The following is a 22912-nucleotide window of genomic DNA, read 5'->3' on the forward strand; positions in this document are numbered from 1 at the left end:
TCTCGGGAGAGGAAAGAGCTTGGAATTAATCCAGGATGTTATCTGGTTATCGGCTAGGGGACACTCAACTGGCTGTGTCCCAGGAGTCAATCGCCTGCCCATCAAGTCACAGCACCAAATGCTAGGATTATTTCCAAAAGATGAAAAATATTTCCAAAAGATGAGAAGTATAAAATAAAAAGCGGCCTTTATTCTGAGAACCCGGAGAGAGATGACCGGCATCCCCACTGCTGGCGTCTGGCGATCACACGTGGCGTGGGGGCCTGTAAATAGCCTCAGTTTGTGGTGGAACCTAAGGCGGGCATTAGGGATGCACAGGTAGCCCATTGGTCCTAGGTTTGGCGCCATATGTAAATTTCCAGGGGTGGGAAGATGGCGTCACAGGTAACTTCCTAGGGTCAGGAGAGATAGGGGCTTCCTGCTTCCGGTTGAGGCTTTCCTGGCTACAGTGTCCTGTCTGGGCCAAAACCCTTTCAGGAAAAAAATCAGCTTTTTCAAGGGCATTTATCATAAATCCAAACCCTGGCCAGCCCTCCTTGTATACTACTCTGCTGATAAATCTTCTTTCTTTGGTGCTCTCTGTCCCACTGTCTGCCTCCTAAGCAGGCCCCATTATGCAGTGCTCACCACCTTTGACCCTGCTCTTCACATACCTTTCTAACCCACTGCACTACAACCAAGCCAGCTAATCCCTTCATGGTAACCACTCCCCTTCTGCAATAGGGACTAAACACAAGCCCTTCACACTGAGCTACATTCCCAGCCCTGACCCAGTATGTTTTCCTTTGACTTCCTATTTCCTGCTCTCCATGTTCCCATCCTTATAAGCTTCAGACTCAAAAATTCTTCCCTGTGTTTTAGTCCAGGTGCTATCCCACTTATGTACCCACAATTAGTTTGGATGTCTCATTTCTTTTTTATTTTTAAATTTTCCTACAGGATCTAGAAAAATGCTAGCTTTATAGAAAACAACACATTACACTCTGTAAATATTTGTTAAATAAATGACAAGCCTGCTGTTACCCAAGAAAATTAAATCTCAACCGAGGTTTATTTGATTAATTTTGTTTTAACAGTAGATAACAAAATATGTGTAAAATTTTTAATAAACTTTGAAAATAATAAGTACTTAAAAGGAGAAAAAACTTCTTGGCTAAGGGATTTGCACAGATCAAGTGTGGAAAAAGACAGAGAAATAATCATAATTCCAGTGGCAAAAATGTCAATGTAGAAGTGTGGTGAGTTGAAGCTGTGCCTTTGGCCTTTGGGTTATTATACAGCAAGGAAGTGTGTGGTTTTGTTTTTAAGAGCCAGTAGTACTCCTCTAGTATTCCTGGGTGTTGGAATCCCCAGGGGTGGAATTGAAGGACAAGTCCATCTAATTGTATACTGTGCTGAATCATGATGAGTAACAGACAGCTGTGAAGGTCAGTTACTTTCTTGGGACCTTTCATAGAGTTGGTTGCAGAGACAGTGTCTCCTAGGTCCCAGGGCTATTGCTCAGTCATGAGTCTGTCTCCCTAAGATACTCTGTCCTATGTGGGCTGATAAAAACATTTGAAGCTGTGGATGTGCTTTCTTCCTTGGAAAAGAGTAGGCAGGAATTTAAGTTGATCAAACTGAAACACAAAGCAATTTATGGAGTTTCTCTGAGGCCTATTTGTTGATGATAATGAAACTTGTCATATGTTTGATTCTATTCCTGCATCAAAAACAGATTATATATCTTCCAGGCAAATGCTACAAGTGAAGAATTGACTGTTCAGACTTGAATAATACAGATTTTGTTGGTAAATCAGGCTTTGTAGAAACCTAGTTATAGTTTATGGGTTTTTTTTTTCCATAAGAAAGTTAGTGTAGAATGTAAGTCACAATCTAATATAATATGTGGATATTCATTTAACTACGGTATAATCATTTAAGTGAAAATTAATTCACCAATGAGAATCTGGTTTTTTTTAATCAAGTGATAATGTCTTCAAAACTCAAAGAATTCACATGTGCCAAAGGAGATTTAAATATAACACACATTTCACTGTAGGTCAGAAGTTGAGATTTCATATGATAGGAAAAACAAAGGAAGGAGAGATGGTAGTCAGTATTTTTTGTTTGTTTTGGTGATCAGTTTTAATCTTTGCTGTTTTTCACATTGTATCTCTCACTTTGGTTTTTATTTGGTTATATAAATGAACGTGTTAGTGGGTTAGTCTAGTCTCCATGACTATATACTTTACTTTTTATTTATTAAACAAAATAACTTATGTACGTTTCCTGCTGGCAGGTTGTTTGAGCAGCAAGTATAGAGACTCAGTTTTGTTGGTTGCGCTGATTATTCCTGATAGGTAGTTCTAGAACCTAGAGATTGAGATCATCTCTCTGAGAAGGTAACATTTGAACTGAAACTAAATGATATACACTGGTGAAATATGCAAAAAGGGTTGAAAGAAAAAAGAAATTTTACAATGTCAAGTAAGAGTCTTATTAAACTGACCTAATAGGGCCAACCTTTCATTAATGGCCTGAGAACTGGATATTCTCAAATCAAAAGGTTCTGAATCTTGCTAAGCAAGTATATGTCAGTAGGTAGCACTCCTTAGGGAAGAAGATTCTGGTACTATGAAGGGCTTTTTCATTATAATTGGTTTCTTCCTATGTAGGTGTTTATAGGTTACTGTAATTTTTAAAGCATTCACCTCTTCTAGCTACTTTTTCCACAGATTTGCTGTGTTGTGAAATTTTAACTCTAGCAGAATACCAATATAACATGGAACCACTCTTGTACATTTTGGGTAGCAAATTGAAAATATCTGGACTTGTTATATTTCTGTCATATGAGGATGACTAATAATATTTAGAAGAATTTGTTATCCAGTCCTCACATTGATTGTGATTTTTTATGCCATTGTCTATGACATTATGCCATTTCTGTGCCATTATATATGATTTTTCTAAGCTTTATTTGTTTTGTGGACTTCTACTGACATTGAGGTTACCTGTAACAGTAAGTGTGTGAGTATTTGGAACTTATCTCAGGTTATCATTAGGCGTGAGTGTCAGGGCTTCTTAGGTCTGAAATTGCCCCCAAAAGTCTCATGTGTTCAGAGATGGGCCTTTGAGAATGTGCCTGGATCATGATGGTGCTGTACTCAGCAGTAAAAATCCATCCACTCATGCATTCCTGGGAGTTGCTGGGAGGCAGGGCCTTATCAAAAGAAACTGGGCACTGGGGCCGTGGCCTGGAAGACTGTATTCTTGTCCCTGTCTCATTTTGTCTTTGCTTTCTGGGTACTCCCCCACTCCTTTTCCTCAGCCTTGCCTTTCCACCACACCATTTCTGCTTTGGAGACAACCAGCCAGAGACTGACCCTCTGAAAACTGAACCGAAATAAACCCCCTCCCCTCCTCCTTTAAATTGTGAGAGTCTGATGTTTTATTTTAGTGTCAGTAAAGTGACTAATACAATATTTAGTTTCTTTGACTTGATTTCTTCCTTACCTGATTACTAAACTTTTTAACAGAAGATAAAAAATATGAGAGAAACAATCATATTTTCAAATTACTTTAAGTTTGGCATTTTATTGTTGAGTTTATAGTTGAGCTTTATTTGTATGGTATTATTCTTACTATTTGTTTGCTTGGTTTTTTGGTATTATTCTGCTTTGTTTGTGATACTGGGGATTGAACTTGGGGTTGCTGAGCACATCTCTGGCCCCCTCTTAAAATTTTGAGACAAGGTCTTGCCAGCTGGTCAGAGAAGCCTTCTACCTGGGATCCTCCCACCTTTGCTAAAATTACAGATGTGTACCAATACACCCAGTTTAGTGTTTCTTTTGAAATCATAAGGATATGGTATGTTACAGGCCAAGATAAATTAACTTAGAAATTTGAGCAAAATGAAGAGGAGCCTATTGTTAATTCTTACTTTGCCCTTTGTACATTTTGAATAGAATATGCACTTCTCATCTCACTGTGCTTGAATTACTCTGTTCTGAAAGATTTATATTAAATGGTCTAGGACAGTGATGGCAAACTTGTTAGAGGCAAGTGCTCAAACTGCAAACCAAAACCTAGTTGTTTATCACAAAGTGCCATCACTGCAATTAAGCCTCAATACTGAGGTTTTAGTTTAGCGGGGGGGGGGGGGCCCTCATATATTAACATCTTTTATCTGTTTCCATTTGCATGTTCTTGTGCAACAAGGTAGGCGCTGTTGGAACGCAGATTGGAAGATTTGTTTCTTACTCCTGAAAAGAACTGCTTTGGATATTGGTGATGAGTACACTGGTACTCAATTAAGAACAAAGTTAGGTATTGAATGCTGGGGAACCAGATCATATAAATCAAGATGAGAGCTGACATTTTCAAAAAGAATTGTCAGGAGTTTTAGGTACTGCTTAAAAAAGTGAAATAACAAAGTCTGGAAATTGATCCATGTTATAACTAGATCTTAGTCATTGTCACATATCTACTTGAGGAATGCGCGCAAACACTCTGTGTGGTAGAGATTTTGAGGCCCTCACTGGGCTTGCTCTGTCACTGTTTAATGAAGTATGGCTCCTGCTCTGCACTATAGATATACATGAAAAAGAGAATCAGGATTCCGTGAAAGGTGGTATTCTCCACTGACTTGAGTAGAAGTTTATTCCTGCAAAGTAGTGGAGAGTCCTTTCCTAAAATGTGAATTGGGCAGATGTTTGTGAGAAGCTAGGCAAAATCATAAACAGTTGTGAGAATTGCCCACATTGCCCTCAAATAGTTTGTTTCTCTGTTAATTGGACACCTTTTCAATTTATGCTGGTATAAGTAACTCCTGCTGCTTCTAACTGAAATCTCATCTTGGTGTAGTGAGGTCAGCTGTCATTTACTTTGTTAAGCCTTCTCCAGATTGCTGCAGGCATTTAGCCATTTTCTCTTCTGGGCTCTCCAAATCAAGTTATGCTATAATGATCTGTTTACAGCTTGCTCTTCCGTGTTCAACTGACAGTTCAGGCTCTCACGATCTTGAGAGGAAGGACCTTATCTTATTCTGTCTTTAGGCCCGTTTGTTCTCCCAGTGGTAGATCATCTGTAAATCACAGGCAGGTGGATGAAGGGGTACGCACGGTGCAAAGACACCATGCAGGAGGGTGCTGGTAACACCGAAACCTTGTTACTTCTCAGGATCCCTGCAACCTTCTAGTCTTTGACAGATCTCTTGCTTCATTTTCTTGTGTTTCTCCAGGCAGTCATATGCAGAACTACCATGTTACTGTGTGATTCTACAAATACGTGGTGCTACAATTTTATTTAAAAAGGTCTGCCTTATTAAGATGAGATAATTTTACTGAATACCTAACAGCAAACACACATTCATCTGCTAGAATAATATGAAGCTTCCTTCTTCAGTAAGTTTTCAAAGATACTTTGTTAACTATCCTGATAGCACAATGATTGAAAACTTTATTACATAATAGGCCTAATTGCTTTAAGGACAAGGATAGTACATTTACATCTTTAACCTTCATGTATTGTGCTTATAAGTTGTTATAATTTACGTCATTTACATCATTTAAAGGAGACTTTGCTTTTAGAATTGGGGAGGAAATTGTCTCATTCCCTTCTTATTGGTATTTGTTTGGTTTTGTTTTCTCTCCTATTGTAAAAACTTCAAAGTGAGTATGATTAGAAACTAGCAAAACCTTGACCTGAAAAAAAAATAGGAAAGATCATGAATCACTACTTCTGTAAAACATATGTAAAACCTTCTGGTTATAGCAAACTGTTGGCTTTCTTTTCTATATTTCAAACCACACGATGAAACAATTTTGTTTCTTCAACTTGAGGCACTATTTTTAATTTTTGTTACAGCAGTTTCTTATGAAAGGAATGTTTTAGCACCAGTTAGGTTATGTGTTAAGATTTCAGTTGTAAGGCAACTTAGATTGAAATTATGGAAATTTTTATACCATTAGCATTCTAACAAGATATTTTCAATGTGTGTTTTTAAGTGGTTTGCCTATTTTCTGTTAACCACCATTTTAAGTAAAGGGCATGAACTACAGAAGAAATATAGTCAGCCATTAAGTGAGATGACATTTAAATAACAGGTGGTGAGCACTATTCTAATTGCTTTACATGTTTTTCTTATATAATTCTCACAAAAGTCCAAGGGAATTAAAGTATTGTTTTTATTTTTCCATTGTAAAAAATCAATCAGGAAGAGGCTGTGTAACTCGCCTGTGGTCGGAAAACTGTGAGAAAGGAGCTGGGTGTGAACTGGGATCATCTGACTGGAGAGCTGATGTGTTTTGCCCTCTGAGCCGAACTGCTTCCGATGTGAATAGGCCTATGAAGAAAAATCTAACTCCAAATGTAATTAAAATGTACATATACACAGTTAGCACAGTGTGGTAACATATATTTGCAAAGAAGAAAATAATTGTCAGTATTCAGTGTTGAATATGAGTAAAGATGTGGAGAAGGAGAAACCTAACAACCTCTGAGGTACAGATAAAAGTTGCAGCCTCTTTCTGGATGACATTGTTTTTTATATGCTAAAAGCATGCATATGCTTCAGTGTCACCATCTCACTTCTGAGAGTTGTCCTGTACAGCTAAACACAGAAAAGCACTAAAACAGTTAGTGAGACATATTTCTTTTCTTTTTAAGTCTTTTAAAAAGTTTTTGACAGTGTTAATATAACAAGAAATTGAAAATGAAGTGAGTGCAAGAACACAGGGTTCAAGTGACTGATGCGCAGTCATGGGGAAAGCTGTCCGTGGAGTATTGCAAACATCATTATTAGATTCCTTTAGGTTGAATGAGTACGTGTTTGTGCATACAAATTTTGGTCTGAAAGGCTACTCACCAAAATACGAACGGCTATTGTACCTTCTCCTAGTTAATATAACTTAGTAGTAAAATGTCTTGGACAATGTAGTTACTCCAGGAGTGTGGGTTACTCTCCGGGGTATGACGTTGTTCAAATTACTAACCTGCTCTGTGCCTCAGTTTCTTCTGTTGGGTTATAAGGATCAGAGAGTCTGTAAAATGTTTGACACAAAGTAAGCTATTAATAAATTTGAGCAACCGTCTTCATTTCTGGGTTGTGGAAATCTGGGCAATTTTAGCCTTCCTTATATTTTTTTCCATTTAATTTTTAAACAAGTATGTATTAACTGTGGAAACAGCAACAAAGTAATTGTTTGAAAAGAGTTGATCCACTTACATTTTTAACAGGAGATATCCATTTATTTAGAGCTAAGTATTTTAAAATTCTCATTAAACCTTTTTACAAAAGCTATTTGTAGCTGTGTATCTTGGTGCCTTACCCTATGCTATCTGCCAATTTTAAGGAAATTGCGATCATATTTTACCCTTATGGGTAGCAGGCATGCATAATCACCACAGATTCTTCCTGGAGAAGCTGCCTTCATTTGCGGCTGCAATGACATGTTGGGGGTGTGACGTCAGTCTGGTGTCAGACTTCCAGAGTGGCAGGCCAGCCTGACAGTCACCATGCCTTGCCTCAGTGCTTGATCCCCACAGTGCTCATTGGGAGCAGCTCAAAGACAAAGGAGTTCAGTCTTGTTTTTACTTCAGTGTCCTTTTTGCCGGTAGTTGAATGTCTTTTTAAGAATGTGATTTTGGTGAAGCCTGGTGAGTAAATTCTTGTTACTTTTTGTGTTAATAATAGCTAATGCCTAAATGAGCAGCAGTCCTTTTTCCCAGTTAATGATCCTGTGGTAAATAATTTTTGTAGCTCTGGTGCCAGGCATGGTGCCCAATGCAAAAGAGTTACATGTTAGAAATGTTTTATAACTCAAGTATTATATTGCACAAACGTGAATACATTCATTGGGTTTTCAGATGATTTGAGCATTTTAAGGATCGGCAGTGTCTCCCTCTTAGTTTCCCCTTAACTTCAAGCTGCATAAGTATGTAATGGTTGTAAATTGTTTTAAAGCCTAGGAATTTTTCAAAAATCTCAGTTTGTCTTGTTTATATTTTAACTCATTCAGAGAAGAAGCTTGCCCTCTCCCAAAGAAAATTTGATGGATAATTTCCCAGTCATTCTGTGGAGAAGCTGAACAATATTCATTATATAATACTTCTTAAATTCTTTAATTTGGGGAGGTTGTTTCAGTGATGTTAGTCAAAATAGGAATGCTTATTAACCTGAAATTTAAGAACAGTCCTCTAGCAGGAGTTTTTATATTGTAGACAGTATTTTACTTAAAAGGACTTGTAGAAATTTAAAGAGTAGTATGATGCCAATGATGTAGAGGCTGAAAAATTTGCCTTTGAGGATTTAGACTTTATTAATCAATTTATTTATCAATAAATAAATTTATCAATTCATGGTTCTTTCAGTTTACTACATAAATTTATCAATTCATGGTTTACATGGTTAGCAGTTTACTACATAAATTTATCAATTCATGGTTCTTTCAGTTTTACTACATAAATTGATTTAGTTAGTTTGAAAACATTAAGAAGTTGAAGAGTTTACTTTGTGGATGTAGCTGTTTTGCTTATAATTTTTGTTTTATATGGATGATAGTTTACTTCTATTGATATACAAGCTAGAACCTTTAACTTTTTTTATGTCTCAGTATTTCTGACATAATTGTTTTTATGAAAACTAAATAGAAATTTTGATTTTAAGATCTTCTGGAAGGTTTCAGACAAATTTTTTTCTTAAAAATAGACAGTTTTTTAAAAAAGCAATAACATACTTTTTAAGTCTAGTTGAAGAAAAGCATCTGAAATTCTTAAAAATATACATTTACTTCAGTTTTGGAATTCAGTTTTGAAGCTGTTTAAGAATCAGATTTGCTGTGTATGGCTTAATTTGAATAACATACTTAGGCATTGAAAGGAAATATTCTAAATTAACTTTTTATGTTATACAAAAATACAACATTTGAGGAATTAACTACCTCATATTATGATGCTCAATGCATGGAAGGACAGTTGTAAGGTCACTGTATTTAACTGGACAGCATTAATCCAAGACCCACAATATTTTCCTCTTAAGTTGGAGAATTTTTAACTTTCAACTAAGATTATACTAAAGCTAGAAAATTCAGGTATTTATACAGAAAATTCATGAATGTTTTTATTTCCTTTAAAATTTTATCATGAATCTATTTAAAATATTTAACTTGGTTTTAAAATTATATTTAAACTTAAGCAGTAAAACAGTGTGATAATGAATTGCAATGTTACATTTTAGACAAAGATGTTTTTGAGGCACTTCAGAGGTCATTGACTACTACTAAAGTTCAAGGGAGAAGCAACTTCAACTTTGTATGAACGGAAATTAAATCTGGTAAAAAGGAAGCGTTGAGCAGGACCGCAGGGGTATAACTTGCAACTGACATACAAAGTTTTATTTGAGTCAAAATAGTAGAAAACAGAGTACTTGTCTGTTCTGGTGAATAAGGTATGCTTTGAGAAATGCTTTCTGCCAGTACTGTAGTGTGCTTGAAAAATTACTTATGATGCTGTTCTTTGTCTGAGATTTAGCTTGGCAAACCCAGATGGCTCATTAAGCCCCTGACAGTCTTAAAGTATATTTTTATTTCCTTGTGGGGAACAGTATGAAACCTGTGCATGCATATTTATATATTTATATATATATATATATATATATATATATATATATATGTGTGTGTGTGTGTGATTCTTAATATTAATACTGAAACATGAATAAATGAATTGACCAAGCATGTTATATGAGGGAGAATAGCTTGATCATTGTTTTGGAGGAGTCCATCTCCACTCTGATGATCAAAAGCTGCCTGTTCGCAGACCCACTGACGGCATGCCCTGCCTTGTACTCTGTGAGAAGGCAATGTGCCTTGAGGGTCATGTACTGCCATCCAGTGTCCTGAAGTGGCCCCTGGATTTCTGCCTGTGTTGCTGGTCATTGCCCTCCTTCTCACTGTCTCTGGTGTCAGAAATAGGTTTACCCTGCTCTTCTGGTTCAGATCCCTGTTCCCCTTTTGGCCCACTGAGAAATTTCTCAAGACTTGGGGTTAATAATTTGTTGACTAAAATAAGCCTTAAGTATGTGCCTGAATTTTTTCAGTTTTAAAAATACATTATTCAAAATTAAACTGATTTTTTAAAAAATCCTAGAAGTAAACAAAGTCTGCTTTTTTAAAGAAACATGTTCCATGCTTGTTTTTTTAACATGTGAAGTGCTTGTTTTGATAAAGCTCACGTTGTATTTGAAAATAAGCAAATACTGTTTAAAGAAGAACATATTAAATGATGAGCACTTTTTTCTATTTGAATTAAACTATTTGTCAGTTACTGAAAAGAATGTGGTGGCGCCATCACACACCTGTATCCCAGCGCTTGGAGAGGCTGAGGTAGAAGGATTGATCAAAAGTTTGAGTCCTTCCGGGGCAAGTTAGTGAACAAAAAGTAAAAAGGACAAGAGCTGTAGCTCAGTGACAGAACACTCAGTACTGCCATAAAAGTAGAAAAAACAAGATGTCATGTACAATAAAATAATTGGATCTCTTATACTAGTGGGGTATATATATGGGTTAGAATTAGTTACCTGTCAAAAGTAGGACATCTAAGAATCATTGCTTAAATTTATCCTTTTCCAGTTGCTGCTTGCTTCCTTCCCAGTGGTATAGTAAATGTCTATTTAATGCAAGTTACAATAAAATATTTATAATTAGTATTCATTAGAGCATAGTAGAGTTGTCTAAATTAATGAACTCCTAGGTTATATATATTTTTAATGCCACATTATTACTTTTAAATGACATCAGGAATATTTTGAATATTGATGCATTTTTGAGTGAAAGTGATAATTACTTTATTTTTTAAATCTCTAAAACTTTTTTTTTTAATATAGGGGATCAAATTCATGACCACATGCTTGCCAGGCAGGTGCTGTGCTATTGAGCTAAATTCCCAGCCTAAAATCTCTAAAACTTTTGTGAAAGTTTGTATATATTATTCTGCAGTGCTTCTCTTTTAAACCTCTAAAATATACCCAGTGCTTGTTTTTATTCTGTTATGTGGTTTTATTTACTGTGTATTTTTGTTTTACTGTAGATTACTCAACAGTACCTCAGCTCACATTATCAGTTCTTCACTCATCATTGTATATAAGTCATTATGTTTCACATCACAGATGAAGCAGAAGGCCAACAACTTTTAAAGCAAGAAACTAATACAATTTTATTTGTTTTCAAGAAGTCTAACTCTTGAAGTACTTTCCAGTTCAGCTAATATTTGATAAGACCTCTAGTGGTGCCAAGTACTTTATCCTTCAAAAAGGGTAGAGGTTCGTTTCGGCTCGATTGGGTCAGTTTTTGATTTTATTTTGTTTTGTTTTTATTGTGCATTTTACAGAAAACCTGAGGCTCAGCTTGAAGGGGAGAATAATAGGGGAGACTGGTCACTGTTAGGGAGATGAGGATGCTTTTTGTAAGAGACTTTGAGATTTCAAAATGCTGTGTCATACATGACATGTATAGTTTTTGTAAGTAAAAAAAAAAAGTTTAACGAAAACTTTTTAATATAGTCTTGGGGATCTATGAGCCTCTAGCAACTAGATATATCACTTACTTCTTGAACACTTGGGCTAGGTATGGTGGTACATGCCTGTAATTCCAGCTCCCCAGAAAGCTGAGGCAAGCTCAATTTTGAGCCCAATGTGGGCAATTTAGCATAACCATTCTCAAAATAAAAAAGGGCTGGGAATGTAGCTCAGTGGGAAGGCCTAGGGTTCAGTCACCAATATGGAAGGAAAAAGAGAGAAAGAAGAAACCTCTGGAAGACTTAGCAGAAATTACTTTGGAATGGATACTTACTTAGTGTATACCTTCCAAGAATCATATTTATATTTTAACTATATAGTGCCAATTAGTCTTTTCCATTTAAAAGCTTCTTAAGTTTAGATTCACTCAAAATGACTTAGAAGTGAACGAATTTCTAAATTAAAATTTTAGGCATTTTTGCTTTTAATTTATCAAGTGCCAGAATAAGACTGTGTCATAACACTCACCATGGAAGTGTTAGAGACATTTTGTTTTTAACCAGCACAGTGTTAATTGAATTTTTCTTGTATTTCTTCCAAAATTCTTTAAAACCCATTCCACTGTTTATTTTGTAGATTTTTACTGTATGTGTTATTCTTAAAAACTTTTTCAAAATTAGAAATTATCTATCAAGGTACAGGGAAAAAAGAAATTGCCTATAAATCCAAAAACTCAAACAAGTAAGTTGTAAACTCTTTCATTCTGAATGTACTCATTTCTTGGCTGTTCTGAGTCCGCACGATGTTTTCCGCTTTGTGCTGGGGTTGATACAGATTTTCCCACTGAGCTTTGTCACATCCCCTGCTTCAGTTGGGTCAGTCCAGGAGTTCAGTTGCTGTTGGTGCAGTTGTTGGCATTTGTACTCAAATTCTTTGGAACCTGTGGGGAAATGAGAAGTAACATTTCTAAATCTGTCATGGCCATCATTTTTGTCTGAGCAGCTAAGTGGGAAAAACTCGGAGGAGGGCCAGGGATTTAGCTCAGTAGCATAAGTGCCTGCCTGGTGAGCATGTGGTCATTAGTTTATCCCTGGTATAAAAAAAAAAAAAAGAAAGAAAGAAAAAACTCAGAGGAAAGCAATATGGAACAGAGGAATTGGGTTTAAAATTAAATTGGACTTAGAAGAGTGTTAATTACAGTGCCTCACATGGCCAGGGTTTCGGCATGAGGCTGGAAGAAGAGGAGAGGAGGCTGTGCACACCACACTTCCTCTGCTGTCCGTGAGGCAGGAAGGACACCCGAGGAAGGGTGGGTTTATTCCATTTTGATGCCATGAACAGAAGCTCAAGGACAGAACTGAAAATTCTCTTTGACTGGGGTAAGAGTCGGGGAAGGGGATGTCGTGGAAAGGTAAGCAGGTTGGCCTTGGAGGTTCCTCTTGCTCTACATTTCCGGCAGCTTTATAAAGGCAGTGAGCCTCAGTTTACTCATTTGTAAGGCACAGCTGAGGCTAGCCTACCTCGGGGACTCTGTGAGGACTGTGGCAACTCAGGTACCATCCAGGTAGCACTGGGTGTGGCACTGGCTCAGGGGCTGCTGTCCAGGGTGACTGCGGTGCAGGGTGCTGGGCTGAGGACTGCCTTGCTGTCACACCTGTGGGCGCTTCCTTCTCCAAGAGCTGTTCGTTTTCTAAGGGATGAGAGGAAAGGGAACAGTAAACCAAGGTTCCCACCAGGAATCTGTGCGGTAGATGAGTACATCGCTGAGGCTGGAGCAGGATGTCTGGAAGCAGTTAGTCTTCAGTTAAAGGCAAACAGCATTTAGAATGAAATGTGGGTAAAAGAAATATATACTCTTCTTGTTTTGAAGAATTACCATCTTCAAATTGCCAACTCAGTAGTTATTTCTTCACATAACCAAAACTCAAGAATTCTGTTTCTTTCAAGAAAAGCAATGTGTTTTAGTGTTTTTCCTTTGTTCTTAAAACATTGTCTTTAATTGTAGGCACAATGTTCTATGCCAGCATATTTTTTAGTTTAAAATTAAATTGCTGAAACAGTCATTGTGGCAGCCAGATTTCAACATAACATTTTTCTTTTTTTATTAAAATGAAAATAAAATAGTTCTGATATAAAATAACAGAGAACTTTACCTTTTTATTTTTATTGAGGGGCTCCTGGGAATTAAACTCAGGGATGCCGTACCCCTGCCCTTTTCATTGGAGACAGGTCCTGCTAAGTTAACCAGGCATTCAGCCTCCTGTTCCTCCTGCACAGCCTCTCTTGTAGCTAGGATTACAGGCAAGCAGTGCCATGCCTGGCTTACATTTAATAATTTTTAAATTACTTCAGCCTAGTATAGAACCAGTGGATTTAATGACTGACTGGCTCATACAAAAGTGTTTTTAAACCTAATGTTTGATTGGTAGAGTCTCAGAGGAGTGAGATGTATAATTTATATTGATTAAAAACTCTTCAATTTGAAAACAAACAGGAAAGTATAATTGTCTTACAGTGTAATGAGACTTACACTAGGACAAACAGAATGTACAAAATGGTAGTGCTCTTTTTTGAGTAGAAGTTTACAGAAAACATTGTGATCACACGCCTTAGCTGTCCTCTGCATGGTTTTCTACCTAAGTTAGAGGACTATGCTGGCTCCCAAGGCTCACAGGCCTCTTCTGCTGCCCCTTAGATCAGTGCAGCACTGTGGCGTGTGGAGCTTGTACGGCTTGGCCCTTGCGAGAGTCAAAGTCATGGTCCTGACTTGGTTACCACGGTCGCCAGAAGAATTATCAGATTACAGCTGCCAAACCTCACCATGCTAACCAACTTTTTAAACTAAATTAAATCCATGTCTCTTTCCCTGAGGGAAACGCATGACTCATAGCAAGCTGTTTAAATGGATTTGCATCTGAGTTTAATATGAGGCAAGACAGTTTTCTGACATCCATATTTGTGTAGTGGATATATTTCTAATGATACTGCCATAGGTGTACATATAAAACACTAATAAGCTTACTATGATTGGCTGTAATGTGTTTACCATGCAGAAAAATATTAGCAGTTATTGGCAATGTGTAAACAGCAATTTCAATATTTATTTTTTAAATCTTAAAACATTAGTTTTGTTCTAGTCACTGTATTAACCATGTTAGATCTTGAATGCCCCCCAAAAACCTATGTGTTTTTGGTTTATTATTGTTGTTTGTTTGCTTTTTTGTTTTTGTTTTGAAACAATACCTCACAGTATAGGCAATGCTGGCTGCAAACTCACAGTGATCATCCTGCCTCAGCCTCAAGTGCTAGGGTTACAGACATGCACCACTAGGCCTAGCTTGACCTGTCTGTGAAGGGCTCAGCCCCAGGTGGTGCTCCTGGGAGGTGGTGGAGCCTGTGAGAAGTGGGACTAGGGGCTCCTAGGTCACAAGTGCAGTGCCTGGGGGGAGGGTTGGGGTCCCTGGCTGGCCTCTCTGACTCTCCTTGAAGGAGGCAAGTGGAGCCCACTCCCCAGCTGCTACCCTGGGATGTGTTGCTCACCTCCCAAACGGGAGCCACAAGAAACTTCTCTTAAAAGTTCATTATCTCAGGCTTGTTATTTGTTTGTTTGGTTATTGTTATTGTTTGTGGTACTGGGAAAATGAACCCAGGGTTTACATCTCTAGCCCTTTTTAAAAAATCTTTTAATTTTTTAAATTTTGAGGCAAAGCCTCCCCAGTTCCCACACTGGTTCAAACTTGGGATTCTCTTGCCTCAGCTTCCCAGAGTACTGAGGTTACTGACATGAGCCACTGTGCCTGCTTCTCTCAGGGGTTGTGTTATAGTGACAGAAGGCTGATTAACACATGAAATAAAGCTTTTAAAAATCCACAAAATCAGATATTCCCACAAAGAGAATTGCAGTACTAGTGGCAGTCTAAACATGAAAACTTTCTGAGGGTGGAAATAAAGCCTCTAGAATTCTTTAAGTTGCCTCTTTACCTTGTCAAAACTCAAAGTAGTAGAAACATTTTCTCTTTTTATTATGTAGAGCAGAGAAGCATAGTTTTGGATATGCTGATGCAAGGATTTTCTTTGGACCATGTATAAGATGCTATCATAAAAGATGTTTCTTAGCTAAAAGTCTGCCACGTCCCCTTCTTGTCACCTATGATAGATAACCTCACTATCTCTACTTTCCTCTGTAGACTACAAAGTTACAGACCTTGGTTGATATAAAGTCACACAGTGACCTCATTTCTCTGGTCACATACTGAATTGGACATGGACATTCATATTTCTGGGTGAGAGTTGCTGGTGGCATTGGGGAAACTGCTTGAAGTAGGATATGCAGAGAGTAAGTAACACTGTGGTCCACCTGTGATACTTGGAATTTCCAGCCTCTTTAGGCCAGTGATGAAGCCTCACTAAAGAGACAAGTACCCCACAAAGATGACATTGCTGCTTTATTGAGGAACCCTTAGTCCTCGAACTCCTTGAAACCATAATTGTCCTTATTTTAAAATTAAGAACAGCTCTCCAGCCTGGCAAGGTGTCACACGCCTGTAATTCCAGCTACCTAGGACACTGAGGCAGGAGGATTGCAAATTCAAGACCAGTCTGGGCAACTAACTGAAAATGGCAAGTATGTAGCTCAGTGGTAGAGCACCCCTGGGTTTAATCCCCAGTACTGCCTTCCAAAAAGGCAGTTCCTCTCTGTACTCCCTGTAAAGAATTTATCACCTAATGATTTATCATGCAGTACCATGACTCTGACTATTTCATCTATGGTTTTTACTCAGCAAAGATGTGTATACCTGAGGCCTTATTGTTGGGCACTAGAAGTTGCAACACTATTTTCGTTGCCTAGTGTATAGTTAATACACAGTAATTTCTTACGTGTTTGAAATAATATCCCATTTAAGAATGAAATAGTTTTCAGTTCTACTAACTTTTATCATTTTAAAAACTAGAAATTTGAAACATACTAGCAAAGAAATATTTTTCCAATCCCATTATTTTATTGAAGCTTATGTTTGAAGTATATATTTTTGCATGTTTTATGTTCTATGGTATGTATGATTGTGGTATTTTCTATGAATGTCACTGCTGTCTTCCTTTATAAGGGAGGACTGTAGCCACATGGCTACACAAAAAGCATTTTCCTCCAAGGACCCTACAAAGAGAGACCAGCACCTTCCTCTGTTCTCATGGTGCCACTTTGCAATTTAAATTATTCCTCTGTAAAAGCACTTGCCACTTATAGTTGGTTTAAACCAGATAAATTGCTCTGCTTTTATCAAAATGTCATAGGAGCCAGGCCTAGTGATGCATGCCTGTAATCCCAGCACTCAGGAGGCTGAGGCAAAAGGATTATTGCAAGTTCAAAACCAGTTTGGGCTACAAAGTGAGCTCAAGGCCAGCCTGATCTGCATAGTGGGAGACCCTGTCTCAAAAAGACTAACTAAATAAATAAAATGAATATGTCATAGAAAGTGTGCAGTTTATTAACTTTCCCTTTTTATCTAGGCTACCAGAAAGCTCAGAACTAAACTCTCAGTTTAAATGTACAGCACAGCCCATTTTCTAGTAGTCAGCTGTATAAATACACTATTCACTTCAATATGTGAGAGAGAGTTAGGTAAACTAGTTATATCTGTTCTCTTTCAGGTAGACATGTCCTTCAAAACCAAATCATTACTAAATGGAAAAACAGTTCCACAGACTTTTTAAAGAAGCAAGATTTTCATTCAGTCTTCTGGTTATAATAATAAATCTGTGGCAGTGATAATAAGCGTAATGCCTTGGAACCAACAATCTATGTTGTTCTTTATGAATTTTTTTATATCGCCCTTTGAAGGTCACTGATCCAATCATTTTATCTCCACCTTTGCTAGAACATGATCCTCAGATCAAGTTTGTGAATAGGATTATTTCATTCCTAAACTCTGGAAAACATAAAAGCCATATTTTAAAAACATTGTTCATCACTGTTAAGAAATCTCTCTCCTACTGCCTTGGGCACCATATAGGTACAACTTATCTTCCTCTGAAACTATTACAAAATGTTTCCCTTCTAACTTTTCACCACTGGAGGCAAGTATCTTTACCATAAACAAGATTACCAAGAAGGACCACAAACTTAACATTAAACCCTGAGTTGTGGGATGTCACAAGCTTTAGACAGTCACTGCCACGTACCACAGAATGCTTTGCTCTGTGACAGGCCACTGTGGTGCTGGAGCTGAGGTTAGCTGAGGTGGAGCTGAAGGACGCTCACCTCTTCTGGTGCTGTGCAGCTGGGCACAGAGTGGAGCGCCCACAACTGCACATGGTGTGTCACGGTTACAGTGAGTCTGATGACTTAGGCATGTGCTGCGCTGTGCTCTCCTCTCCTCTCCTCGTTATTCTACAATGGGCTACTGCTACTTTTTACAAAACAGTTATTGTAAAAGTGTATGCGGCATTACAGGGACAGCATGTGTTAATTGCATTAGGAGCTATGGATCTAACATTGTGGGAGTGGACTCTGGCATTTGTAGAATGCAACTCGCTTCATGGTGCATTTCACAGAACATGCCCCCATTGTTAAGTGGCACAGAACTGTGTTGGGGTAAGTGCTATTTAAAATGTTGATAAATAAAAATACAGCAATGACATACAAAGACCTGCACTCCATAATAAACATTTATCAAGGGCTTACTGGAGTCTAGGTCAGCAGAGCTTTCAGTGGTAACGAACAGCAAGCCCAGCACATGTGCCATAGGTTCGCCACCCCTGTTGAAGGTTGTGGTTTCCTCCTATTTACTTTTTATAAGCGTCTCCACTGGAAAGTATTTTCATGCAGGCAAAGCTTTTTGTGCTTTGCTTACTCCTGTCAGTACTACAGTTAGAACAGTTCCTCACTATACAGTATATGCACCTCTGTGACTATATGTATATTATATACATGTATAGAGATAACAGACTAATGTGTGTGACATGACTTCTGTTACTAATTTGAAGAAAGGTAAAGTAACTTGCCTCATAAGTGGAAGAGCTGGGATTTGAACCTGTGCTGTCCACTGCCATTGTTGCTTGCTGCCTTTTTGCTTATTCAGAAGAGTAAATTGGTAAAAGGGTATGATCCTCTAGGACACTCCCTCAGCACTGATAACATTGTAAGCAGCTATTTCTGATGTAGCCCTGTGCATTCTGAGATGTTTGCAACATCCCAGCTCCCCAGTTAGGACATTAAAATGTTCCCGGGGCTCCACTCATTCTGTAGGCAGTGGAGCCCCCTGGCTGAGTAGCACTGTTCCGCACCTTCAGACATCCTAGAGGGATGTGTGCAAGAGAGAACACCTGGTGTCATGTGTGCAAAGACGGGCTGTGCTGCCGTGCCTCAGTGTACTGCTCCTTTTCATTCATGAAAGACAGCAGATCTCTGACAAAGAGTTTAAAATAATGCTTTGCTTCAGTATCTGTTAAAGCTTCAAGTACATTTTTAGTAATACACAGGGTTATTAGTATATGCTTCATTAGGGCAGTCTTCTTTTTCTAAAAAACACAAGTATATTCCTTAAAGACTCTCACTGCAGTATCAGGTAGTGGAAAGCACGGTGCTTGAGGGGAAAACAGGGTTAGGAGAGCGCTAGTCAAAACCTCTTTCGCACCCAGCTGGGGTGGGACACAACTTGTGGTTCCCGCTGCTCAAGAGGCTGAGAGAAGCTGGGCATCATGGCACATTCCTATAGTCCCAGCACTCAGGAGGCTGAGGCAGAAGAAGCACTGCAAGTTCAAGGCCACTCTGGGCTACATAGTGAGTTCGTTAGCCCCGGGGTCGGTCTGCAGTACCACAGGAAAAACAAAACAGAGCAAACCAAACCAGTGAGCTATGCTCGCTAACAAATGATTGAGCAGTGTGCAAACACGTATCCTGTGAATTCTTGTGTGACTGGACTATCAGGGGCAGTTTTCTGCATTCTCCTGGCATTTCTCATACATGAAGTAATCCGTAAGCCAACACACAATTTGTATGATGCCCACATCATTCATTAACGTATGAATCACCACGGAATACACTTCAAAGAAGTGTTGCAGCAAAAGTGATAGTATTCTTGATCAGGATTTTGAAGCCACTCGAACAAAATTTCTTTTAAAAACTGGTTAACTACAGAGGAGTATGACAAGTATAGAATGAAAATACGTGACTTGTACATCATGCAAAGGACAGATCATGCTAGAATTGGAAGCTAGCAATCATGAACCGCTGTCTTCCTCCCTGCCAGGTATAGCTGTGGACTTAGCGGCAGACCAGCTGCCTCCCCAACGTCAAGCGCTGGGTCTGTGACAGGAACTCCATATATTAATAGAACTGGCTCCATGGCAATTTCATTTATTGACACTCACTGTTTGTTCAACTCATTCTTGGGTTCATTGAATGATTGAGAAACACATTTGCCCTTTGCTATTGCAGTACTTTAAAATGCAACGTGAGTGTAAAACTGCAGTGCAAATGCTAACATGACAAATAGAGAGGATTTTTAAATTTAAAATAAATTCTAAAGTATACAAAAGTATATAAAAATACATTTAGGTAACACAAGCAGTAAGGATTGACAGTTCTGTCAGATATTGGAAAATTGCCACCTTTGAGCAGTTAAAGCTCGAGTTGATAGTTTGGTTTGTCATGCTAGTTTAAGTCATTTTCGATACAATGATTAGTTATGTTGGGATATTGGATTAATGTTCTTTTAGCCAAGATAGAATCTGAAGATGTTTAAATTTATTTCTTTTCCTTTAAGACATTGTGATTTTAAAAGTGCTTGGACTGGGCATGGTGGTACTTGCTTGTGATTCCACCACTTGGGGAGCTGAAGCAGGAGGGGTGCCACAAGTTCATTTGAGACCAGCATAGTGAATTCCAGGCCAGTGTTATTTACAGACCAAGACTTCATTACTCACAGATAGATAGATAGATGTTTAGATTAATATTCTTTGGACACTGAAAAATGTCAGAGAGGAAAAGAACGTTTGTGTGCTTTGTTTTCTTTTGACTAGTACTGGGGATTGAACACAGGGCTTCTTACTGAGCTATGTCAGCCTGTTTTATCTTTATTTTTGAGACAGGGTCTCTCTTAATTTGCCAAGTTGGTCAGGCTCAGGTCGAACTTGCAGTCGTCTTGCCTCAGCCTCTGAGAGTACAGTGGTCACAGGCGTGCAGCACCACACCGTTGTTTAAATGTGTTTGCTGCCCCACGTCTCCCCTGTGGAGCCTCAGTCTGCCTGTTGCACCGAAGATCAGAGTAGTCCTTTCCTGGAGTTCCTGCAGCCATCACAGAGCCGTGGTGTTAGACGTCACAACATTCACTTTAGAATCTCCTGTATGCCTCTCAGGAAAAATGACACAGCATAGGGAAATAATGCAATAAATGAGGGATTTTTGTTTTCTTTTTGCAATATTGGTTTTTATACAAGGAATCTGTGTATTTCTATTTTGTGTACTATTCAGTTGACTACCTGTTTAAGGCTCTTCCTTCTCAAGGCAAGGCTTCTAAAAAGCTGCCAGCCTCCACTCTTCTCCTCCAGCCTTCATTGCCAAGGTATCTGATCCCTGGCCCAGGGATTACTATGCCCATCCTTGGTGCTTTCCATGCTAATGAAAGTACGAACTCCATGTGTAGTCATCGCATTTCAGTACTTAAGTATTTTCCACTTAGCTCAAGAGGTTCTGCTGTGTTACGCTGTCATCAAGATAGTGTTTATTACATAAACTCATCTCCCACATGAGGCCTTAGCACTGTTGTGCTTTTTTAAATCAGTAAGAAAATGATTTGCATGCTTTTTATGTATTGAAAACAATGCCATGGATATACAATCTTAGCAGTTTGTAATACCTCCATATGTCTTTATATAGACAAAAGCACAAGATGTGTGTAATTTTTAGTAGTCCTGTGTGTGTTCAGTCAGTTAAAGAGTACGGATCTATAATGTATCCCATTAATTACTCTGTGTTCAAGTACTCAGTATGTAATTTTTAGAAAATATATTTGTACCTTTTATATGGTTTTGATTTTTTTTTTTTAATGATTAAGATTTCATCATACTGAGCTACCAGTTAAAAGGAAATTAGGACATGGGAAAAGTCAAGTGTTTACCAGAGCATATGGGAGCCAACTTGCCAGGACCCATAGCCTACTTAGGGGTCTTATGATATAAACAAAGAAGCAGCATTCAGTGTTACATCTTGACTACTTTCTGCATAGCAAAGTAAAGTTTCTAAAGTCAGGCACACTGAGCTAGCTCTTTCTAGCAGGCTGCATTATGCAATGGAACCTAATGAAAAACTTAGTAGTTGCATATAATTTACCAACATACATTGCATTTCATTTGGGGCATTTAACATTTTCACTTAGTCTTTTTTCTTCTCTTGTAACAGTTAGAAATCTAATCTTGTCACTCAACATAAAAAGAATAATATTTCCTAGATAAATGTGTTGGTCTCCAAAAATAGTCATCCTTTAATTTGAAGTAAATATAACAAAGATTATTTTAGTAAGCATAGCAAGAATATTTTTCAGTAAACAACAAAATTATTCTTTCTCTTCATGTTTCTTTCTACATTTGTTCATACAAATATCCTTTTGTAAACAGAAATGACATGAATCATTTTTTTCGTAAGCTACATTCTATTTTTTAATGTACTGGTACCCCAGTACTGTTAGATATATTTTTCCATAGATGAATTTACCATTAGGGCTTTAATGCAGCCAAATAGGGCCATAAAATGAAATAGCTAGAAACTCAAATTTATTTTTTGTGGCCACCTATGAAATGTAAAATATAGTCATTGTGAACCACATCAACACACTTTTATTTATAAAACAGCAAGAAGAAAGAAGTGAACTCAAAGGTGGTGGGAGTGAGTATAGTGGGATTGTAAAGTGTAAGTGACATTCACACAAATGTGCACGCACAGTACTATTGTTACCCCCCTGACTGATGTCTTTTGAAATTTTGTTTTAGATTTACTCCGCTTCCCCACTTTTTCTCCTTGAAATAAAGTGGATTTGGGGGGAAAAAGAAAAAGAAATACACACCTACATAGAAAGTAGAAAAGGTGTTCTAGGGATCTCATCAGATTGCTGGTTTGAATTTCATCTCCTTTGTTCCATAACTTCAACATTGCAATAAAGAAATGTGTTTTGCTTTCAAAGTATTAGAAAAGCATTTGTGATTAAAAGAAAAGTAACTACGTGTTCTCTTTTTCTTTTACTCTTTCAGCCATAATGAAAGGAAAGTAACCTGCAAACACCCAGTCACAGGACAGCCATCCCAGGACAATTGTATTTTTGTAGTGAACGAACAGTAAGTAAAATTCATGGAATGGCTGTGTTTAAAACTAGCATGGGCCAGGGGTTTAGCTCAGCAGCATAAGCAAGCGCCTGCCTGGCAAGCACG

At 38.0% G+C, this 22912-nt stretch overlaps 1 protein-coding gene across 21 annotated transcripts in view; it reads left to right on the forward strand.

The window, feature by feature from the left end:
* Plekha5 (pleckstrin homology domain containing A5) overlaps positions 1–22912 on the forward strand; it is a 237595-nt gene that overhangs the window by 119211 nt on the left and 95472 nt on the right. For 19 of the 21 annotated variants that reach the window (XR_010043877.1, XR_010043876.1, XM_063238317.1 and 16 more), the window contains one exon: positions 22736–22819. Coding sequence is in view for 16 of the 21 variants with exons in the window: in XM_063238317.1 (XP_063094387.1) it covers positions 22736–22819 (84 nt within the window). In the remaining 5 variants the exon portion in view is untranslated. Of the gene's footprint in view, positions 1–7491; positions 7639–22735; positions 22820–22912 lie in introns of those variants that run through there. The other 2 variants (XM_063238313.1, XR_010043878.1) reach the window with 2 other exon arrangements.

This window comes from Cavia porcellus, unplaced genomic scaffold, assembly GCF_034190915.1.
Source record: "Cavia porcellus strain 051 isolate PalLab524CR breed Dunkin Hartley unplaced genomic scaffold, mCavPor4.1 scaffold_27, whole genome shotgun sequence".
Taxonomy (NCBI): Eukaryota; Metazoa; Chordata; class Mammalia; order Rodentia; family Caviidae; genus Cavia; species Cavia porcellus.